This window comes from Penicillium lagena (assembly GCF_028827675.1).
Source record: "Penicillium lagena strain IBT 129212 chromosome Unknown utg000002l_segment0_segment0, whole genome shotgun sequence".
NCBI classification, from domain to species: Eukaryota; Fungi; Ascomycota; class Eurotiomycetes; order Eurotiales; family Aspergillaceae; genus Penicillium; species Penicillium lagena.
In genome coordinates this window covers 3,003,855-3,024,512 of record NW_026623223.1, presented here as the reverse complement: position 1 = coordinate 3,024,512, position 20,658 = coordinate 3,003,855, and the positions used below count along the sequence as shown (strand labels likewise).

The window sequence follows — 20,658 nt, the reverse complement described above, 5'->3', positions numbered from 1 at the left end:
GTATTTTTGAGTTCTACGTCGTCGTATTTTTGATTCCTACTCGAAGCGAGTATTACATTCTACTCACTCGAATATTCACGACGCTTGATTAACACAATAAACACCTGGAAGAGGAGAGTGCCTGGCAGCACCACCTCAGTTAACCGCCGCGTTGCGTTTGGTCGCGGCTGACGAAGCAAGGAGTAGACGATCCACTTTCCAAAAATAGCAGCACATACAGTAGTACATCGTGAGTGAATTGGGGCTTAGTGAATTAGCTACTGCTGTAGGCTACCATCAATCGGTCTCCATCTGACCGGGATCAGAGTCCTTTTGCTTAACATGCTGTCGAACGCCATCCAGAAACGCCTCCACAGCCTCCCCGCCGCCCAAGGGCACTCCGCCTCGGCGCATGAACCCGCCATTAGCCACAGGAATCTCAAGAGCCTCGCTGATACTAGGCAGCCCCCGTCGCGCAGCGCCACCGTCAAGCTCGCCAGACTCTGTATGAACTGCGGCGAACGAAGCACGCGGCGCAGGATGTCTTTCTTTTGGGGGAGGTCGAGGGACAGGAGAGCCGCTTGGGCCAATTCGGGGTCAGTGTCAGCTTCCAAGGCCTCGGCATTGCCCTGGGCCAACAGCAGCAGCGCAGGCGGTAAGAAATTCAAGAGATGATCAGCGGTGGTGGCGTTGGCCGACTCGATGAACGGCAGAGTGGTCGACGGAGGAAGCAGGTCCTGGAGTGTTGTAGATGGTTGTTCGGGGTCCTGGGCCGGCGCACGGCCACCCAAGGACTTCAAAAAGTCATTGACTACCGACGACGGATCGGAGCCCGTAGTCGCGCTGCAGTTCAACACACACGCATCAGCTTCTCTGGGGTCTGAGTAGAGGCCAGTCCGAGAGATGTACCTACGCTCGACCACCGTCGGCACCGCCCTCTCTTGATCCTTGGCCTTCTTCCCGAACGTCACCCCCCGTCGCGTCCGGGCCAGCGCCGCCGCCACCACTGCTCCCGCCACGGTTGTGGGTTGTGTCATGGTCCACGCCCTCCACGTCCTCCATGGTCTCATCGTCATCGCCGCCCGATGGCCGACGGGGCAGGTTTGCAATCTCGTGCTCGACGTCCACCTCTTCACCCTGCAGAAGCACATCGACAATCTCACCGAGCTTCAGATCCCGCGGGCTAAACCAGCTTGGGTCGCCTTGTTCATGCTGCGACCGCGATTGCATCCAGAAGAGATATCGCTGAGAGCTGGAGGAAAATTTGAGAACAAAAATCCGGCCGTTTGTAGCATCCTTGCCGCCGGGTTTGTAGGGCGTGAAGCTCCCATCCGAGGGCACCATCACCAGGTCGAGGTCGGGCTCGTCCAGGGGGGCGCTACGAGGGCGCCAGCAGAAATGTACCAGCTCATCTTCCGAGTAGAGGTAAATATATCCCGGGGTCGGCTTCGGCACCACCGCGGCTGGGGTGGCAGAGGCCTGATGGATAGATGTTAGTAGTGGAACCGACAGCTTCGTCGTCAATGAGAGCAATGGGACCTACATCCAGATCGCAGATACCTGCTTTGAAGGTGATGATGGGGTCTATCGACATGATGGAAAGGGGGTGGAGAAGAACGAATTGTGTTTATTAAGATGTTGAGCAAGGTAAGGTACGTCAGGTGTGTTTGGTTGGGTGAGCAGGTGACTTCCTGCACTAGTGGTGTAACTGAGCCCCCGTATTTATCTGCTGCCTGAGGCCGCAAATGAGTCACCCAAACAGGCTAGCGCGGTTCGGCTACTCTTAGGGCTCATTCCCACAAACCCTGAATTCGCTGATTCTGGGCAGATTCAACTTGCTGCCGCTAGACTTGCTCCCCCCGAGTCCACACACTTCTCCCCAACAACCACCCACCCAACCTACCGACACTCCCACCCCCTTCGTCCCAGCAGCCATCATGTCGGACGCCGTTGGCCAGACGAAGCAGTTTGGAAAGGGCAAGCGGACTGTGCCGCACCCGGCTCAGAAGGCTCAGAAGTGGTACCCCGTGGACGATGAGTCGCAGCCCAAGAAAGTCAGTACTGCCCTGCAGAAAATGGCATGGGCGTGGTTTGATCGTCTGGATGAATGCGATCTATGGCGCTGCTGTCGCTGAGTTGGAGTGTCCCTCCATCTTTGTGTGCGTGTGTGGCGAACGTTGAAATTCAAAATTGAATCCAGTGAGCCTTGGGCCAGTCGCATCATCTACGACGAGAAAGACCATGCCAGATCAGTCTGCAAAGTTATATTTCAATGCCTTGAGTTTCTAACATGTGTGTGCGTTACAGGTTCGCAAGACGCTGCGTCCCACCAAGGTCCGCGAGAGCCTCCAGCCCGGCACCATCCTGATCCTCCTTGCCGGCCGTTTCCGTGGCCGCCGGGTCATCCTCCTCAAGCACCTCGACCAGGGTGTCCTCCTGGTCACCGGCCCCTTCAAGATCAACGGCGTCCCTCTCCGACGTGTGAACGCCCGCTACGTGATCGCCACCTCCAAGCGCGTGGACGTCAGCGGTGTTGACTCCAAGGCCATCGAGAAGATCTCCGCCCCCGAGTACTTCACCAAGGAGAAGAGCAAGGAGAAGAAGACCGAGGAGGCTTTCTTCAAGCAGGGAGAGAAGCCCGAGGTATGTCGATCCATATGCAGTCGCCAACCAAACCCAATGCTAATCTATCTCCGTCCTACAGAAGAAGAAGGTCGCCAGCGCCCGTGCCTCGGACCAGAAGGCCGTCGATCAGGGCATCCTGGCCACCATCAAGAAGGAGGAGTTCCTCAGCAGCTACCTCGCCACCTCGTTCAGCCTCCGGAACGGCGACAAGCCCCACGAGATGAAGTGGTAAGCGTTGTTGCGATGAGGGCGGCCGCGGGCTCGGTAGTAGATTCTTTCCAAACGATGAGCGGCTCGATTTGACAACAAAAATCGGAGGAATGGGCATTACTCGCCGCACAACTAAAAGGAGAGGGAGCGGTTTCATTGAACTATGTGTGTAACTCCATACGGGATCCGTTATTATTCTTGTGCTTGTTCTCTAGGACTTGCGGTTTGATCCGGATAACCGCGCTTCGTTTCCTGGTTGTCATGATTACTCTTTTTCCTTGACGTGTGCGTGTGGCTGGTTTGCCCATCCCCAGCCGTGATGTGAAGAAAGACTTGAAGCACAAAAAAAAAGATTTAAAAATACCTCTTTCCAGCAGGCGGGCTGGAGTTTCTTTGTTATGTTCAGTACGACCTCTCCGATTTTCCAGGTTCAGGTGGCAATCCAAAATATTGGGATCTATAGATCTGTATTCTCTCTATCTGTAAACGCGGTAAACCTGTACAAGTACATGTGTTTAAATACGTACAATTGCGGGGTCTAGAATGTGGAATGTGAAATGTGGATTGCCTTATTGATTGTGCGACACGCCATCCTCGGCTCAGAGATATATTCCGGGGTAGACGTTGAACTATATATATCTGAGAGCACCGCCGCCTATTCTCTCTCTCTCTCTCTCTGCAAACCAAAAACTACATTTAGAACAAGAGAACCCAAGATAAATTCCTTACTCGATTAAATCTTCTCTATTATTCCCGCCTCCGCCGCCGTGAAGGCTGCCCATTCGCCCTCGACGAAATATTGCCCGCCGCACTGTCCTTGACCTTCCGCTTCGAAGCCGCGATCATTTTCCTGATCTTGTCCTCAATCTCATGCTCCTCCATCTCATCCATGAAATCATCCTCAACGGTAGAGTCACCAACCGCAGTCCCGCACACCCAATCCACCACGCCCCACGGCCCGAAGTTACCCTGTGCGTCCTCGAGCAGATGCATATCCGTGCGGCGCGCAATGCCGCCGAGGAAGAAACTCGTCGGCATCACCGTGTATCCAGAGAAAGCAAATGTCTCTTCGAGAGAGATTATCGAGAGGTACATCAGGTAGGTGAGCATGTGGAACCGAAATAGCATGGCGGGAGCGTAGGTGGGGATGAATCTTCCTACGAAATAGGCGAGTGGGTGGTCGTAGTGTGCTGTTAGAGGGAATGGAGCTGGAAGCGCGTGGTACCAGGTCTGGTGGTATCGGGCGAGGATGTTGTTGCGCGAGTGGAGGATGTAGCGGTGGAGGACATAGGTCAAGATCTGGTGAGAAGGTCATTAGTAAGGAAGAAGAGGACCCCTGCAACCAATTCTTACCTCTCGACCCAAAAGTCCTATAGCCAAGTCCTTAACCATCTGCCAGGGCAAAGGTAACTTCATGGACGCCTTCAGCGCACTGCGCAGGCCCAATACCTTGACAAGAAGCGTCTCGATTGCCGCCTGGGCCACAATACTCAAGGTAACATTCAGCAGCGCCCACCCGGCGACCTTGAGTTCCTTCGTCCGGATTTTGCCTCGTTTCTTTCCGCCGGGAAGTCCGGTCTCACCTTGCGCCTTGATAATCACCGCCGCGGAAGGGGTCAGAATGTCAAATAGGAAGAAGGCGAGCGACGGCAGCACGTAGAATAAGAAGCGCACTCCGGCGGTGCCAAACAGTTCCACGCGAAGCGGGGGATTCGAGAGTACCAGCGTCGACCATGTCATGTAGAAGAAGAGGATGTTGAGGCTGGTGGTGTATGACGATAGCGCGGGGACGAGGAAGAGCGAGAGCAGTGGGATGGAGAAGAGGGCGTCCAGCATGATGATGGTATGTTCTGAGCGTGGTGTTGGTACTTGGGTAGTTGTTGCGACTGCAAATCTGGTGTTTTTAGCAGATAATGAGGGCCAGTCGAGTTCTGCGCATGGTTCTTGTAGCTAGGCACGGAAGCTGATTTTCTGGTCGGCCAAGTTAGTTTCAGATCAGCACTACGTCACCAAGTTACCGCCTGCCGCATCCGGGACTATATATGTGGAACGAGGAATGCAATTATTATGTATTGATTTTCGTTCGTAGTGATATCGGAGTAGGAGTACACGAAGGACAGGACCGAGGATGAAAGGCGGCTCCTAGGTAGGGGTATAATAGGGACGCTCGCCAAACAGAACCAGACAGCCAACACGCCCTCATTGCTCAACCAACCCGTCTAGTTGCCATTAGAGAGCCCATTGGTCTTCCCCCATTTGAAAGCTTTGCCTCGAAGATCCGGGATAACCTGCAGGAACACCAGACTGCTCAGCCAGCTCAACAGTGTGTCGCCGACCAGGCTGTTTCGGGGGCTGGGACCAAGGGCAGTGCCCTTCAAGACATGACCAATGAGCATGGTGGTGATGAGATACTCGCCGCGTTCTAGAGCATCGATGGCAATCGTAGCGACCTCGCGGGGGGTCTGCGGTTTGTCCGCCTCCTCGAGCTTTTTCGTCAATTCCGGCTTCAGTTTCTGTTCATTGTCGAATCCAGGGCTAAGGATGCCCATGGGGAAAACGGTGTGAATCTTGACGTCTGCAGCAGGAGCTGCGTTGCGATGTCTCTGGGCGCGGGCTCCATTGTACATCTCGATCTCCTGACTCAGGGTATCGGAAAGAGAGCGTATTGCGGCCTTGGCCGGAGAGTAAGGTCCGTAACCGGCGATGGGAACGAATGCCAGGGTGGAGCAGGTAAAAATGAGATGCCGTTTGGGAAGGCTCATCTGCGCACTTGGGTGGATGGGAGCAAGCCACTTCTTGAGCGTGGCATGGGCTGTATTAGCCGCAGTCCAGTATACGGTGTCCATCTGTTGCCGTTGAGTTTGGATGGGCACGTCGACGAAGAAGCCCGGGGTGCAAAATCCGGCGCAGCACCAGACAACATCGGGGGGCATGCCGTCGTTCCACGCTGTGACCTCTTCAAGGACTCGCTCGCATTCTGCGGCGTCAGTGAGATCGGCGCTGATGAAGTGGAAGCGTTGCTTCGGGTTCGTTGCCGCAGACTGAAAACATGCGTGAGCAACGGGAATTATGCCAGTTAGGGGCAACCGCTTACAGTGATTCCTTCGAGTGCAGCCTGAAGCTTCGAGACGGTACGAGCCACAATGACGACGTTGGCGCCTTTCTCGGCCAGCTGCATTGCGACAGCTCGACCCATGCCATCTGAGCCGCCCGTGATAACCACAGTCTGCAAGAAGCTGTCAGCTCCGCGGATCGCGCAAACTGGAAAGGAATGGCACCTACCCGGTTCTCGACAACGAACTCGTTCTTCGCTTTGTAGCCGAACATCCTGGCGAGTGTATAGACAGTCATGATACAAACGAGTGCTGAAACTCCGAGTTGTGGAGCGGATAGCGACGAGAGTGACGAGATGAAGGGGAGTTGAGACATAAAGAAGGAGAGACAGAAGGAGAAGGGAACCTAAAACACCCTCGATCGCGACTGCCGTGTGTGTGTCTTGGGTGCTGATGCTCCTGTGCTATTTTGGACAGGAACAGCTCAAACCGATTAGGACACGATACCGGTATTTTCGGAACCATTAAAGCGGTATTTACGGTAATCTGATTTCAAACAGTGCAAACTGGACAAACGCCCCCACTAGCGCGCTGTGAAGGCGGTGAAGCCAAAAATTTATTCTATCGGGGCTCAGTTATCACCAAAGGTGAGTAGTACAACCACCAGCAACAATGGGCAAGAAGAGAAAGGCCGGCGGTCGCCCTGCGGCACCGAAGGCTCCAGCCTTGGAGCAGTCCAAGTTCCACATTGAAGAGCGATTCGACGACTCCGAGGATGACTTCCAAGCCGGCCGGGATCACATCCTGCTGGAAGAAGGCCCCGAGGCAAAAAGACGGCGGAGAGTCGCAGAGGAAGGTATGTGACTCAATAAGTGGCACTGATGATTGACTCTAACCAATCATGACAGAGGAGTTGCTCCAGCCCTCGGACGAGGAAATCTTAGGCTACGACGAGGACGAGGACGAAGACGATCTTGAGAACGCCGAGGAATATGAGGATGACGAAGATGAGATGGGCAAGCCCCGACGGGATGCCGAATCAGATGAGGAGGAGGACGGGATTGCGGCTTGGGGCTCGTCGAAAAAGGACCTTTACAACGCAGATCAGATCGAGACCGAGATCGATGCGCTGGAGGAAGAGCAGGAGGCCAAGCGGTTACAGCAGAAACACTTGGAGGCCATGACCGAAGCCGACTTTGGCTTCGATGAATCCGAATGGATGGATACTGGCAAAGGGCCTGACGAGGAGGCCGAGGAGGCCGAAGCAGTCACTGAGGTGCTGCCTCAGCTGCAAATCACAGATGACATGGGGAAGAAGGAGAAGTTGAAAATCCTGAACTCGCGGTACCCCGAATTGGAGCCCTTGGCGAAGGATTTTACCCAACTTCAATCTGTCTACCGGTCTCTGCAAAAGGCTGCTTCCAAGGCCGCAGCAGCGGAACCCGAGTCTACTGAGGAGCCCCAGCCAGCGCCGGTGGCTGTGGTGAAACTGCGTGCTTTGTCTGCATACCTGGGCACGATTAGCATGTACTTTATGCTCCTTGCATCTCCAGTCCCAGACACGACCAGCGAGCATGTTCCGATGTCGCCCGCTGAGCTACGGGAGCATCCCGTGATGCGCTCTCTTGTTCAATTCCGGAAGCTCTGGGAGTCTGTCAAGGATTTCGAAATCCCCGAGGTTTCCAAGACGCAAATCACGAAGAAGCTCTCGAAGGAGGTCCAACCAGCCGTCAAACTTGAACAGAAGAAGACCAAGGAAACGAAGGAGTCCAAGCAGCAGAAGAAGCTGAGCAAGGCACAGCGGGCTGCCGAGGCAGCACAGGTGGAGGCCGAAGCGCGCCGCGCCGAGCGTCTGCGTGAAACCGAAGCCGGCCTGGCCGATCTCTCGAATCTGGTTACCGAGCCTACACGGAAACGCAAGACCCAGAAGACGAAGACAACAGCTAAGGGCGAGGACGATTCTGACTTTGGCGACGAAGATGCCCTGACGACCCGGGAGGCAGAGGAGAAGGCGAAGCAGAAGCGCTCGCTCCGCTTCTACACCTCCCAGCTAGCCCAGAAGGCCAACAAGCGGCATGCCGCCGGCCTGGATGCAGGCGGTGACGCAGATATTCCGCACCGCGAGCGCCTGAAGGACCGACAGGCACGCCTGATCGCCGACGCCGTGAAACGCGGCCGCCAACGGCCTGACGTCGGCGAAGAGCTCGGCGGCGATAGCGACGAGGAAGACCACCGCATGGCCAAGGAACTCCGCCATGGTGACAACCAGTCCGGCGCCCACGATGACGAATACTACGATATGGTTTCCGCGCGGACAAATCAGCGCAAGGACGACAAGAAGGCCCGCGCAGACGCCTATGCTGCTGCTGCCCGCGAGGGCGGACATGTCGAGGTGCAAGAGTCGGTTGGGCCGGATGGCAAACGCGCTATTACGTACCAAATCGAGAAGAACAAGGGTCTCGCGCCGCGGCGGAAGAAGGACGTGCGCAACCCTCGTGTCAAGAAGCGGAAGAAGTACGATGAGAAGAAGAAGAAGTTGGGCAGCATTCGCCAGATCTATAAGGGTGGTGAGGGCCGTGGTGGCTATGGTGGTGAACTGACGGGTATCAAGAAGAACTTGGTCAAGAGTGTCAAGCTGTGAGAGTCACTGGGCATGTGTTTCTTCTGGCGTCTATTTGGTTCCCCTTGCAGATTCAGGCGTTTCTGTCTGTATATAAAATCAATTCTACGTTCTAGAGCATAACCAGATGGGCTCTCTACTGTATTCTGTATCACAACCCCGCGAATCATTCAAGGCACGGTATGGATAATTCATTCTAGGAACATGTATACATGGTATCACAAAACGCAAACCCAATGAACAACAACCGGAAAATGCAGCATTTTCAGTTTATTCTGGGTATCTCTTAGCGCTCGATCTACTCGCAAGGGCAAAAAAACAAACCTTTCTGAACTATCTCTCGAACCGGGAAGATAGGCAACCCCTCCGCAAACTGCGGGCCAGGCATTTTCACCATCTGGATCTTAGTCTTGGGTTTCGAACCCGTGCTGCAATCGTCCTCAGTCAGAACACAACTAAATAGATGATCCATCTATATATGGTAGGCAATTCACCTCGACAAAGACGTAGGAATCGAAACCTCCGAAACCTTTCTCCCGTGCCTATTCCAGCGTGGAACAAAATTCATATTCTGCGATGCTCTCCGGAATTTATCCCATCGATCCCCGCCTCCGCTGTTCCTGCTGCTTGCGATGCTGGGCAGACCGTTTGGATTGGTCGTGGTGGTGACATTGGATTCCAAGTCCGATATGGGGATGGGTGCTGCATCAGATCTGCGGCGTGAAAAAGAGGGAGATGTCTCCGAGACACTAGCAACATCCGATGAAGATAATTGCGAGGATAATCTTGTGCCGGGCGAACGAAGAGATGGCATATTTTCTCCCAGAGAGACGTCGGATGCAGACAATTGGCGGAAGTATCGGGGCAATGTCGTCGGACGCTCGCCGTCTTCGGATTGAGCGGGTGAGCGGCGAAAGTACCGAGTCAATTTAACCGGACGCTCGCTGTCTTCGGATGGAGCGATTGACTCGGTTTCTGTGGTGGAGGAGGGGTGGCGCTCGACGAAGGATCTACTGGCTCCTAATGGCGGCGGATTTCCGAGGTTCAGGTCGTTGATCACGTACTTAGGTGTGTCGTCGCCGGCGAATAGTTCTTCTGCCTTTTCTGTTGCCAGATTCGACACTCTCAGAGGAGGTACTTCATCATCCGGGATTGGTTTCTGGGCACCTTCATTGGTTGAAGTGATGGGTTCCCGTGAGCTCAGCAGCCTTGGGATGAGCTTGGGGGATTTTGTAAAACTCCACTGGCTGCCTGTTGGAGATGGTGGTGGTGGCTCTTGCTGTGCAGCTTCTACCCAGACATGGGTTAAGGAGTCTGCGGCGGTTGGGCGATTAGAGGGCTTTGCCGTCATTACAGACTCCAAGAATAATGTGGCATCCGGGCTGGAACCGACTAGAATCAATGAATTCAAAGGAAGGTTTGCTTCTCCATTGTAGTAGTCGAGAAGTTGATTGCTCAGAGAGAATGGTAGCCTCGCTGTCAGCATATAATAGGCAATCACACCCAAGGCCCAGATATCGACTTCTGGAGTCGGATCCAAGACCGGCGCATCATTTCCTTGCTGCTGCTTCCACGCTTGCTCATAGACCTCCGGAGCAGAGAAGGCTGGAGTGCCGTTGAAAGTTTGCAGTCCAGTAAATCCCTCCATCACGCGCTTGCTGAGACCGAAGTCACCGATTTTGACCCACCAATCCGGACCCTGGGACAGGACGAAGATATTCTGATTGCAGAAGTCAGTCAGAACCATACTGGCATGCAAGTAGGCATAAATAACTCACTTGAGGCTTGAGGTCATGGTGTGCAAACCCACTGCTGTGCATGAAATCCAGACCCTCCAGAAGCTGGAAAGTAATCTGCTGAGCTTCTTTCTCCGGCAAAGGCTGGGTTATGTACTTCTGCAGATCACCATTCGGAAGATACTCCATGGTAATACACACAGCATCTGGGCTTTCAAACCACCCGGAGGATTTCACGAAGCATCCATCAAACTGGTCCGAATATCAGCAACCAACCCAAATTCCAGTAGATCCTCTTGAATATTCATACTTTCTGCTGAGAGAACTTGGCAATAGCCTCCAGCTCGCGACTATAATCCATCACCTTTGCGCCAGGCCCCATCTTCCGCACCTCCTTCACAGCGCGGAGCTTGTTCTCCTGGATTTCTGACATGCATTCCTCCAGCCATACTGTGCCGAAGATGCCGATCCCTAGATATCTCTTCTTCTTCCATACTTCTTTGCGCTCTCTGCGCCTCGCTCTCCGACCAGCCACCGAAGCTGACTCTAAAAATGTGTGTGTTGTGTGCTCAGCATCGATTTTGGTGGACAGCTTCGTGTCCCTGACGAGCTCTGGGATTTGGGACATGTGGGGCTTTGTGAAGCCCCGAAGCTTTCAAAGAAATTTGGGGGTGTGGGACCGGGAGTACGCGTGGGCAACGATGTAAACAACCATTGACTGCTATGTATGGAGAGGAAGATATAAGTGAAGAAAGATACTTATCCACGCAGACGCATAGAGAACTCATTCCGGGAGCCGCATGGCATGGTACAGGCGCGTGGGCTGCATGTGCGCTTTTGGCCCCAATGTGGAATTTCCAGGACAGATTTAGTAGGGCAATGGCGACTCAGCGCTACTATTAGCGGCCTATAAGGCTATCCGAGGAGAGTAACAGGAAGTGATGATCATGAAAATATTCGGAAAACACGTAGCCCCATGCATGGATAGCGCAACTGAAAAAGTAACCACTGCCTACAATGAACCCCTCATTGCCCAAGCTCCGAGAATAGTCCCTGCAAGGCCTCCCTCGTGCCGCCGTCTAAGCCATCATCGTAGCCTGAGAGATTCATCCCCAGGAAACTTCTGGTTAGTGCATCCTGCCAAGAAGTCTAAAGTCAGCCGTGGCTTGCCTTAAACGCATCCATCAAAACCTACAGCTTCCTTGAGAGCCTGCGTCTCTTCGGGAGATAGAACTGCACACGCGGCAACAAGGTTCTCTCCACGAGATGACAGGGATGCGATCTCCGTGGCGCGGGAGATGATCGCAGGATCGATTCCGTTGATGGCCGCGCAACTGAAGTACAGCCCAATGTTAGCCACAAACGGCCTTCAGGCCAAGGGAGGAAGTAGGTTATACATGGTTCCGAAACTCTTGTTGCTACGGCCAGGTCGGAAACTGGGCTTTCTTTAATAATTTCTTCACTCGAGAATTGAGTTCAGACATACTTATAAAGATAGGTGATTTGGTCTTCCACTTCCTTCGAGTCTTCGCAGACCCGAACCTCCATGTGCCCGAGTTGCAATCGGGGGTGCGATGACAAGAAGTTGTTTTCAAAGATCTCATGAAAATGCGTCGCGGCGATCACCTTTGGAGGATCATCCAGATTCAAGAGGTGTTGGAGGATCCCGCATGCCAGACCGATGCCATCTATCATTGCGATCAACTTGATTCAAGAAGATCAGGGGAAATCACGAACCACACTCATTTGTGCCCTTGCCGAATTCATCGATGATCACCAAACTTTGGCTTGTAACCTGCTTCAGACTGAGTGAGATCTGCTGCAAGTCGTTCATGAACGTGCTCTGGATCTGGGAGGGGATCAGCTTAGGCAGCCCGTCGTAGTGATGAATTTGTCGTACATTGGAGACGCTGTCTTGGGTGTTGATCTTGGTCAAGATTTTATCGGTGATGCCCAGCTCTGCGCTGTCCGCAGGAACGAAGCTGTTGCTCATTAGTTCTCTTTTCACGGATTACAGATTAATACGGAATCGACCGACCTGCCAATCTGCGCGAGGTAGACAATCAAGGCAACCTAACCGAACTTAGCCTATAATTGTGTGTTGTATGGGAGAAAAATCCTGACCTGTTTCATATAGACGCTCTTCCCCGAGTAATTTGGCCCAGTCAACAACAGCATGCTTTGAGTCTGGTCAGTGAACAAAGAGGCTGCAGGTTCTGCATTACTTATACTTCCACCCATCAGATACGTATTGTTTGGAACATAAGAAGAAACGGTCAGTTCTTGGAGAACATGACTGGAGAACATTAGACGCTGCCAAAAATGGCCCGAATACAAGCTTACCGGCCACCCTTGATTTTGATGATGTTGTGTTGGACCATTCGGGGCCGCACCAGCTTGTAGAAGCTGGCCGCGTGTGTGAGAGCAAGAAGGCTGCAAGGGAAAGATGAGTATAATGATCTTTCTGAAGTTCAGTCTGGAAAAAGTTACCAGTCAATCTCTCCGCAGATATCTGACGCATCCACGAGTACATTTTCATACTGCAGGACCCCTTGAGCTAGGTCGTACACGATCTCAATCTCCTTTTCTAGAACAGGAATCAGATACTGCCGGCAAAAATAAGTAGATCATTCTTACCACATATGAGACCGTAAATATCACCCAGCTTCTCATCCAGCTCTTTCATGCGGAAATCTTTGAAATATGCCCTATTCTCCGTGATGAACATGAGCTCCCAGTCCTCACCGGAGCCATTGTATGTCGCTTCACCCCGTTTATTCAGCGGGATTGAGATATTGAAACCCAGCTGGGGAAAGTAGATCACATTGATGTCGATTTCCAGATTCTCGGGGATCGTGTTGGCAACGTCTATAGCGACATGCTTCAACAGACTGCTCAGACCGTCGTATCTGTCCTTCATCCTATCGAGGTTTCTGTCAAGGCCCTGCTTGACCACTGTTCTGCTTTGCTCTTCTGAGCTGTCGATATCCACCTACGCTTGTCAGCAGTGTCTCCTGATATGATAAACGACTCACAATCTCCTGGATCATGCGTCCCACTCTATATAGCTGAGCTGCTTCAAAGACCCGAAGAGCCTGGAGCATATGAGAACCTGAACCATGTAGGGTTAATAGCAAGCGCTCACCTTCGTCCGCAGAGGCAACATCTCAGCCCCGGAGGTCTCCCGCAAAGCATCGTGGATGTCAATAGAAAAGAAAGCAAACTGAGTCGCCACATCAGCATATATCCCACCTCGTCTCCACCCAAACTTTACGAACCGCTAGTAAACTCGCCCAGACCGTAGTCTTGAACCCGGTAATCTTTCCACTTCCCGTACTGACCCCTTTGCGAAGGTTGATCAGCACGGGCCTAAGATTCTTGATATGCTTCAAAGCCTTGGTCATCTTCTCCAGTGGAGCCAGGTTATCCGGTCGTGAAAGAACTGCAATGAAATCATGCCGCTCGTAAATTGTAGTCAGATTCACGCTTGGGCAGAAGAACATCCGTCTCAGCCTAGCTCTACCCTGAGGCGTTCCTGCAAAGCGGTGAAATAGCCCATAGATAGAGAGACCTTCCTTTCCCGAGGATGACTTCTTTCCCGGGCCTTGGCTGAACATGTTTGGATTTGACTCGGATTGTACGATCTGGAGTGACAGGAATGTGTTCCCACTGATCCACCTATTTATCGTCTTATTATTAGCAGGAGCTTTTGACACGGATTGTTACTGCTCACATAGAGTCGTGGAGGCTAAACATCTCCAAAGAGTGCACCCGGAAGCCAGAGCTACCTTTGTCCCCTAGATCCCGCAGAGTTGGCTGCGTAGCCCTCCGTCGTTGCAAATACGTGAGAATTGCACCGGCACAGCCAATGGTCACCTGGTTCTCCATGTCAACAGAGCTGGAGATATGCAGCAACCTTCCCTCTTGAAGGGTAAATCCCATGTCTTCAGCATTCACTTCGTCGGGTGCTGCAATACCGTCATGAGGCACAAAGAAGCGAAAGCGTTCCTCATGGGTCGAGGACAGGTCGAGTGATACCAGTTTGCTCTGCGCATTGGCATGGTTAAACTCAGAGGTTGGGCGAACATCTACCTGGTAAGGAAGGTAGGAAGACGATTCTAAGAGGTAGAAGAGTCAGGTTGGAGCATCTAAACAGGAGGTATGTATACCATTCTCCTGCGCAAGATTTTGTCTCTGGTCCTGTGCATCCAGAAGATCGACTCGAGGCGGCGTCAAGATGATCGTTGGCCGAACCTGGAGAAGCACTGGTGGGTGATATTAGCCATTGCGGTGAATCCATGTATATATAGAGGAACAGACAAGCCTCAATGGTTTCCATCCCACCCAACCGGGTGTCGCCCAGCAGGTATATTGTCTCTTCTTCGGTGGAGTAGTACGAGCATCCAACAGTGCCGTAGTCCTTCATATCAATTGCAGCGACGACATGATCCACTCCATCCTCAGAGGGTCTCCCCGATGCATCAAGTTCGGATACCATCTCAGTGGGAAACGGGGTTCGCAATTGAGCCGTAGTAGGGAGGGAGTTGTGTGTGTTCTTGAGTCCACGGCTGGATGAGAAGCTTTCAATGGCATGGCGTGGATTGAGAGTACGAGGTGTGATGGGAGCATGAACAGCAGCAGGTCTATTCCTTTTGAGAGACGAAGCCATGGTGTCTGCAATTGAGGAGTGGGAGTGTTTGCGTGGGTGGATGAGGGAGAAAGTTATACAGTGGCGGACGGCCTGCTGGTACGTGCTTGCTCTCCTGCCTGCCCGATATGTTCGAGTCCACCTTGTTTACTCTTCTTCTTCCTCTTTCCTTCTCTCTTTCCTCTCTTTTGTCTTCCCCCACAACAAAGCGTTCACGCTCTATCTTTGACTCATACGTCCACATCCCACCCTCGAAGCTACTCTATTCTACCCTTCTCGTGTCGACACCTGACAACTTCATCACCATGACTGCCACAGTCGACAAAGCCAAGAAACTTCTTGTCTCCAACGGCGCTCAGTCGTTGAAGAAGACCTCCTCCTCCACCAAGGACAAGCGTAAGCACACCATTCCACACATTCTCCCAGCCCTACATGTTATCTGACCATATCTCAAACCTACTATAGAGGTGGATGACCTCAGACGCAAGGCCGCCAAGAAGGAACAGCAACGGACCAAGAAAGCGAAGAAGGAGGCCCGTGCCAAAGTCACCGCGGACTTGAAGGACTGCATCAAGGAACTGAAGTCGGCTTGCGACGAGCTGAACTTCCGCAAGGATCTGCTGATTGAGTCTGTTTCCAAGACCCTTGACATGGCCCTGGCTACCATGCGCGAGATCGAAAAGTTTGAGGAGAAGTATGGCGAGAAGTAAACAGATTATTTTGTTATCATGTGTCGTTAACTCGGGTGACCCTGGTTTTTCATTGTGCCAATGGATTTAGTTCGGATATGCGGTAGGGAAGGACCTTGTGTTATGGCCATATTACAATATCAAAGTTGAATGTGATCTCATTATTTTACCAAGATGGAAGAGCAGTAATATACAAGTTCGTAGATGAGTGAAGATCCAAATATCGTACAAAAGAAGGAAACACCGTCGTATATGCCACCAAAAAACGCCATTCTTCAAAAAACCCATATTACTCCTCGGAGGAGACGACCAGGCCAGACTTGTCGTCATTCAGAGACACCCGGACAGTTTGACCAGACGTGACTTCGCCACGAATGATCTTGTCTGCCAGGCGATTGCCAATCTCCTTGGCAATCAGACGGTTCAGCGGACGAGCGCCGAACTTGGGATCATAACCCCTCTCGCACAGCCAGTCTTTGATCTCGTCGTCCACTTGCAAGATCATACGGCGATCATCCAGTCTCGACTGCAGCTCCTTGATTCTGATGTCGACGATATCTCGGAGAGCTTCACGCGATAGTCGCTTGAAGATGATGAATTCGTCGATGCGGTTCAGGAATTCAGGCGGGTATGAGTTCTGCACAACATCCATGACGGCCTTCTTGATGTTCGGCGAGAGTTCCGAGTCGCCGTAATCCTTATACGAGTGCAGGGGATCAGCCCCAACCAGAATGTCGGCACCAAGGTTGGAGGTCAGCACGATCAGCGTGTTTCTGAAATCAACTTTGTGGCCCTGGGAATCTGTGAGGAAACCCTCGTCGAGGACCTGTAGCAGCAAGGCCGAGATGTCACGGTGGGCTTTCTCGAACTCGTCAAACAGCAGAACTGCGTATGGCTTCCGTCGGACAGCCTCGGTCAGTTGGCCCGCGTCGTCGTACCCGACATACCCGGCTGGAGAGCCAATCAGACGGCTGATGGTGTGTTTCTCTTGGAACTCGCTCATGTCGAACCGCACCACGGCGGTTTCAGTGGAGAAGAGGAACTCGGCCATCTTCTTGCAAAGTTCCGTCTTGCCGACACCGGTTGGTCCAAGGAACATGAATGAGGCGAGTGGACGATTTTCACCACTGAGGCCTGCGCGTTGCATCCGTACTGCATTGGCAACGGCGGAGAGAGCTTCGTCTTGCCCACGCACCGATTTACGGAGGGTATCTTCCATCCGGATCAATTTCTCAACCTCTCCAGCCATGAGCTTGGTGACCGGGATGCCGGTTGTTCGCGACACGACTTGGCCAATGTCCTCAGCAGTGACGCTGTCGTGAATCAAAGTCTGCTTTCCTGATTCGTTCTCGGCGCCGTCTTTCGGTAATTTGCCCTCGAGCTCAGGGATTTTCGAGTATCTCAGCTCTCCAGCTTTGGCAAAGTTCCCTTCGCGCTGGGCTTGGTCAAGCTCAAATCGGGCCCGTTCCAGCTCCTCTTTGGTTTGCTTGATGGAGTCGATCTCCGCCTTTTCCTTTTCCCAAATTTCATTCAACTTTCCGGTCTCGTCCTGTTTGGCTTTCAAGTCTTCTTGGAGTTTCTCGCGGCGCTCGCGGCTGCTGACATCCGTTTCCTTGCGAAGCGATTCCAGCTCGATTTGGATGGTGGTGATGTCGCGCTCGAGTTCCCGAATGGCATCAGGTTTCGATTCTTGCTGCAAGCGGAGTGCCGATGCGGCCTCGTCGACGAGATCAATGGCTTTGTCGGGAAGGAATCGGTCGGTGATGTAGCGGTTGCTGTAGGTGGCTGCGGCCACCAGTGCGCCATCCGTAATCCGGACACCATGATGCACTTCGTACTTGTTCTTGATACCACGCAAGATGGAGATTGTCGAGGCGACTGACGGCTCGGCCACCTGGATAGGCTGGAAACGTCGGGCGAGGGCGGCATCTTTTTCGATCAAGCGGTATTCGGTGAGGGTGGTGGCACCGCAGCACTGAAGTTCTCCTCGGGACAGCGCAGGCTTGAGCAAGTTGCTTGCATCGATGCTGCCCTCGGCTTTTCCCAATCCAAGCAAGGTGTGCAGCTCATCAACGAAGAGGATCACGCCACCTTGGGCGTCCTCCACTTCCTTGAGCACTTTCTTCAAGCGCTCTTCAAAATCACCTCGGAACTTGGCCCCTGCAATCAGAGATCCCAAGTCCAGAGAGATAACGCGCTTGTTCTTGATGCTCTCCGGTACGTCCCCTTGGACAATCCGTTGGGCCAAACCATCCATCACGGCCGTCTTACCCGTACCGGCCGCACCGATAAGGACAGGGTTGTTCTTTGTTCGTCGCGATAGCACCTGGATCGTGCGATGGATTTCAGCGTCTCGTCCGATCACCGGGTCCAACTTTCCCGCTCTCGCCTTCTCCGTCAAGTCTACGCCATACTGTTCTAGCGCGGGCTTCTCGGGCTCTCCGCTCATGTCCATCCGATGGGTACCGCCTGGGGGATGGGGGCGCCCACTCGCATAATGGCGCACTGAGGGAACGGAGTTGAGCCTGGGTGCTGGTAGGATAAGTGACGGAGGGGGGTGACGAGAGAAGAGCGCGGAGCTGGGGCAAGTCGGCTGGACAGAGCTAGGTTGCGGGTTCGCAAGAGCCGGCTGCGAGTGGGGAGAGACAGTCTGGCCGCCATGATGACCACTGGTGCTGGTCAATCCGAGACTGCCATCACTTTATATATTCGGGAAGTAGTAGATTCATGACGCTTCTCGAAAGCTCCACCGCAGCTCCACGCCGCCCAAGCTCTCTCCCCGGCAGCCGCATTAACTATTGTTCCGGGACTCCATCGTGGGGCACTGGCCACACGGGAAAAATCTCTTTTCTCTGTTTTCCTTTTCTCTTCCCCTCCATCCCCTTCAATCCCACCAACTCGTATTCCACCCCCCCGTCACAATGGGTTTCACTGATTTCGTTTCCGATGCCGGCCTGGCTCGTATGTTTTCCCTCCGTGCTTGGGTTCGAGAATAGCTGACTGACTCTGTCCCGTAGTGGCCAACAACTACCTGTCCACTCGGAGCTACGTCGTTGGGTAAGAAGACCCTTTACGCCCAACCCCCCCTCTCCCCTTTGATGATGAGAACAAATTGGTCCGTGTTTAAGAGGCGGATTAAGACCCCGCTGCATGACTACATCCAATTGCGAGAAATCGCGTCTCTGACTGGTGCTTTCTGTCGATTTATTTCACATGACCGCAAACGTGAAAGACCACGACTGACTGGTCTCTAGTCACGCTCCGTCGCAGGCCGATGTTGTGACCTTCAAGGCCTTCAGCTCCGCCCCCGACGCGGCCAAGTACCCCCACGTTGCCCGCTGGCACAAGCACATCGCCTCGTACGAGAGCGAATTCGCCACCCTCCCCGGTGACCCATCCCAGGCCTTCACTGCCTACGGCCCCGAGTCGACCGAGTTGCCCGTCAACCCCAAGGACAAGCCCTCGGCCGATGACTCTGACGAGGAGGACCTCTTCGGCAGCGACTCCGAGGAGGAGGACGACGCTCACAAGGCCGAGCGTGAGAAGAACCTGGCTGAGTACCGCAAGAAGAAGGAGGGCAAGACCAAGCCCGCCGCCAAGTCGATCGTCACTCTCGAGGTGAAGCCCTGGGGTATGTTTTCCTGGAAAATTCGATGAAACGTAATACTAACAGATGGCAGATGACGAGACCAACATGCAGGAGCTGGAGGCCAACGTCCGTGCCATCGAGATGGATGGTCTCGTTTGGGGTGCCTCCAAGTTGGTTGCCGTCGGCTTCGGTATCAAGAAGCTGCAGATCAACCTGGTTATTGAGGACGAGAAGGTGTCTCTGGACGAACTGCAGCAGCAGATTGAGGAGGATGAGGACCACGTCCAGTCCACCGACGTTGCTGCCATGCAGAAGCTGTGATTGGAGACGTGGAATGAAGGAGATGGTATTTATGTTGATGTGTTAAGGAAACCCACAGTTACGAACTAGTTAGAAACGGACCGATCCACGGCCGCTTTGATGAAAAATCAATCACGAACAAACCCAACACTATATTCCGTCGTTGTAGTAGTAATCATATCTGGAGACGGACTCGGTAAACAATGGTCTGCTAGCAGTCTACACGGGTAGCCTTGCCTTTACTATATATCACGTGACCTAGAAAAGGTCGTTTAGTCAGCTTATACATCCTCAGAGAGTCACGGGATCTGTGGTGCCTAAGTCAGCGTCCATGCTATCACCAACTTTCCTCATTTGACCTCATTTAACACACGATCAACCCTAGCCAATTTTCTGAAGTCCAACGGTTCTTTATCTTCTTTCTCCTTCTTTCCGAAGCTTGCCACATCATCAATTGCGTCCTTCTCAAACCAACCAACCCGTCCCACTCACCACGGACCACGCCTCCGTGTCCAACCCCCCCAAACACTGCGAACATGAGCTTCCTCTCCCGACTAGTCTCATTCTTCGGCCTAGTGCTGCTCGCTCACGCGTATGTAACCCATTATCCACAGAGAATGGCCACAATTGTTCTACAACTCCTCCCAAAAATATTCCCTACTGACACCTCAATCAGCGGCTACTCCGCCCACGAACACACCGTCCTCTCCAGCAACATCCGCGCCTCCGCTTCCGTCTCCACCCTGCCACAGGATATCATCGTCGAAACGCTACTCGCGGTGCTTGTCGTCTCCGCGGGACTTGTTCTGGGCGCGGAGAAGTTGAAGCCAATTAGTTGGCGCGACTGGGCGGGGGAGATTGAGCGGGAGGGCGGTGCGCGGAACCCGTATATGGGACTGGAGGAGCGGTATGGATTTTGGGATATTCGGGTGAGTCTCCCTTTCCCCTTTTGCAACAAAAGGCTACGGTTGTGCTGACGATATCGGGGTGGCAGGCTAAGCGCAAGGAATTTGCGGATTGGATGCGGGGACAGGACGTCTTGACCAAGCAATAATTTCTTTCCATGATGTAGTATTGTGTACTTCACTTTATTATGTTTAGGAGAACTGACCCACCTTTGTATTATTTACGTCTAAACAAAATGGCAAGATTTAAGACAATAAAGGACTTTGGAAGGCCCAGGCTTGGCGGATAACGGGCTGGATAACT

At 53.1% G+C, this 20,658-nt stretch overlaps 11 protein-coding genes across 11 annotated transcripts; 5 read left to right on the top strand and 6 right to left on the bottom strand.

Annotated features, from left to right (window-relative positions):
* Positions 1-276: 276 nt before the first annotated feature.
* On the bottom strand, positions 277-1,573 carry N7510_004009 (uncharacterized protein; the record flags this gene model as incomplete). The annotated part of the gene is made up of 4 exons (XM_056975935.1): positions 277-436; positions 493-822; positions 893-1,458; positions 1,523-1,573. 4 exons carry the CDS (start codon positions 1,571-1,573, stop codon positions 277-279), a joined length of 1,107 nt encoding a protein of 368 aa, XP_056835891.1.
* A 343-nt stretch (positions 1,574-1,916) lies between these two features.
* Positions 1,917-2,836, top strand: N7510_004008 (60S ribosomal protein eL6; the record flags this gene model as incomplete). The annotated part of the gene is made up of 3 exons (XM_056975934.1): positions 1,917-2,033; positions 2,287-2,622; positions 2,684-2,836. The coding sequence occupies 3 exons, from the start codon at positions 1,917-1,919 to the stop codon at positions 2,834-2,836; spliced, it is 606 nt and encodes a 201-aa protein (XP_056835890.1).
* Positions 2,837-3,561: 725 nt separating this feature from the next.
* On the bottom strand, positions 3,562-4,650 carry N7510_004007 (sterol desaturase family protein; the record flags this gene model as incomplete). Its single annotated transcript, XM_056975933.1, has 2 exons — positions 3,562-4,113; positions 4,168-4,650. 2 exons carry the CDS (start codon positions 4,648-4,650, stop codon positions 3,562-3,564), a joined length of 1,035 nt encoding a protein of 344 aa, XP_056835889.1.
* Positions 4,651-5,033: 383 nt separating this feature from the next.
* Positions 5,034-6,141, bottom strand: ksrA (3-dehydrosphinganine reductase; the record flags this gene model as incomplete). The annotated part of the gene is made up of 3 exons (XM_056975932.1): positions 5,034-5,855; positions 5,909-6,040; positions 6,097-6,141. The coding sequence occupies 3 exons, from the start codon at positions 6,139-6,141 to the stop codon at positions 5,034-5,036; spliced, it is 999 nt and encodes a 332-aa protein (XP_056835888.1).
* Positions 6,142-6,539: 398 nt separating this feature from the next.
* Positions 6,540-8,508, top strand: N7510_004005 (something about silencing 10 family protein; the record flags this gene model as incomplete). The annotated part of the gene is made up of 2 exons (XM_056975931.1): positions 6,540-6,723; positions 6,776-8,508. 2 exons carry the CDS (start codon positions 6,540-6,542, stop codon positions 8,506-8,508), a joined length of 1,917 nt encoding a protein of 638 aa, XP_056835887.1.
* A 469-nt stretch (positions 8,509-8,977) lies between these two features.
* Positions 8,978-10,851, bottom strand: N7510_004004 (serine/threonine-protein kinase; the record flags this gene model as incomplete). The annotated part of the gene is made up of 3 exons (XM_056975930.1): positions 8,978-10,207; positions 10,266-10,475; positions 10,534-10,851. 3 exons carry the CDS (start codon positions 10,849-10,851, stop codon positions 8,978-8,980), a joined length of 1,758 nt encoding a protein of 585 aa, XP_056835886.1.
* A 398-nt stretch (positions 10,852-11,249) lies between these two features.
* N7510_004003 (MutS family protein MSH5) lies at positions 11,250-14,892 on the bottom strand (the record flags this gene model as incomplete). Its single annotated transcript, XM_056975929.1, has 15 exons — positions 11,250-11,360; positions 11,419-11,557; positions 11,710-11,911; positions 11,961-12,205; positions 12,262-12,296; positions 12,348-12,519; positions 12,567-12,656; positions 12,714-12,810; positions 12,861-13,215; positions 13,259-13,318; positions 13,369-13,446; positions 13,502-13,901; positions 13,957-14,341; positions 14,393-14,488; positions 14,544-14,892. 15 exons carry the CDS (start codon positions 14,890-14,892, stop codon positions 11,250-11,252), a joined length of 2,814 nt encoding a protein of 937 aa, XP_056835885.1.
* Positions 14,893-15,176: 284 nt separating this feature from the next.
* N7510_004002 (uncharacterized protein) lies at positions 15,177-15,581 on the top strand (the record flags this gene model as incomplete). The annotated part of the gene is made up of 2 exons (XM_056975928.1): positions 15,177-15,267; positions 15,337-15,581. The coding sequence occupies 2 exons, from the start codon at positions 15,177-15,179 to the stop codon at positions 15,579-15,581; spliced, it is 336 nt and encodes a 111-aa protein (XP_056835884.1).
* Positions 15,582-15,849: 268 nt separating this feature from the next.
* Positions 15,850-18,015, bottom strand: hsp78 (chaperone ATPase HSP78; the record flags this gene model as incomplete). The annotated part of the gene is made up of 1 exon (XM_056975927.1): positions 15,850-18,015. One exon carries the CDS (start codon positions 18,013-18,015, stop codon positions 15,850-15,852), a length of 2,166 nt encoding a protein of 721 aa, XP_056835883.1.
* A 466-nt stretch (positions 18,016-18,481) lies between these two features.
* Positions 18,482-19,470, top strand: N7510_004000 (translation elongation factor 1 subunit beta; the record flags this gene model as incomplete). Its single annotated transcript, XM_056975926.1, has 4 exons — positions 18,482-18,521; positions 18,578-18,617; positions 18,815-19,191; positions 19,241-19,470. The coding sequence occupies 4 exons, from the start codon at positions 18,482-18,484 to the stop codon at positions 19,468-19,470; spliced, it is 687 nt and encodes a 228-aa protein (XP_056835882.1).
* A 515-nt stretch (positions 19,471-19,985) lies between these two features.
* Positions 19,986-20,503, top strand: N7510_003999 (membrane magnesium transporter family protein; the record flags this gene model as incomplete). Its single annotated transcript, XM_056975925.1, has 3 exons — positions 19,986-20,041; positions 20,126-20,378; positions 20,444-20,503. 3 exons carry the CDS (start codon positions 19,986-19,988, stop codon positions 20,501-20,503), a joined length of 369 nt encoding a protein of 122 aa, XP_056835881.1.
* Between the last annotated feature and the right edge of the window lie 155 nt (positions 20,504-20,658).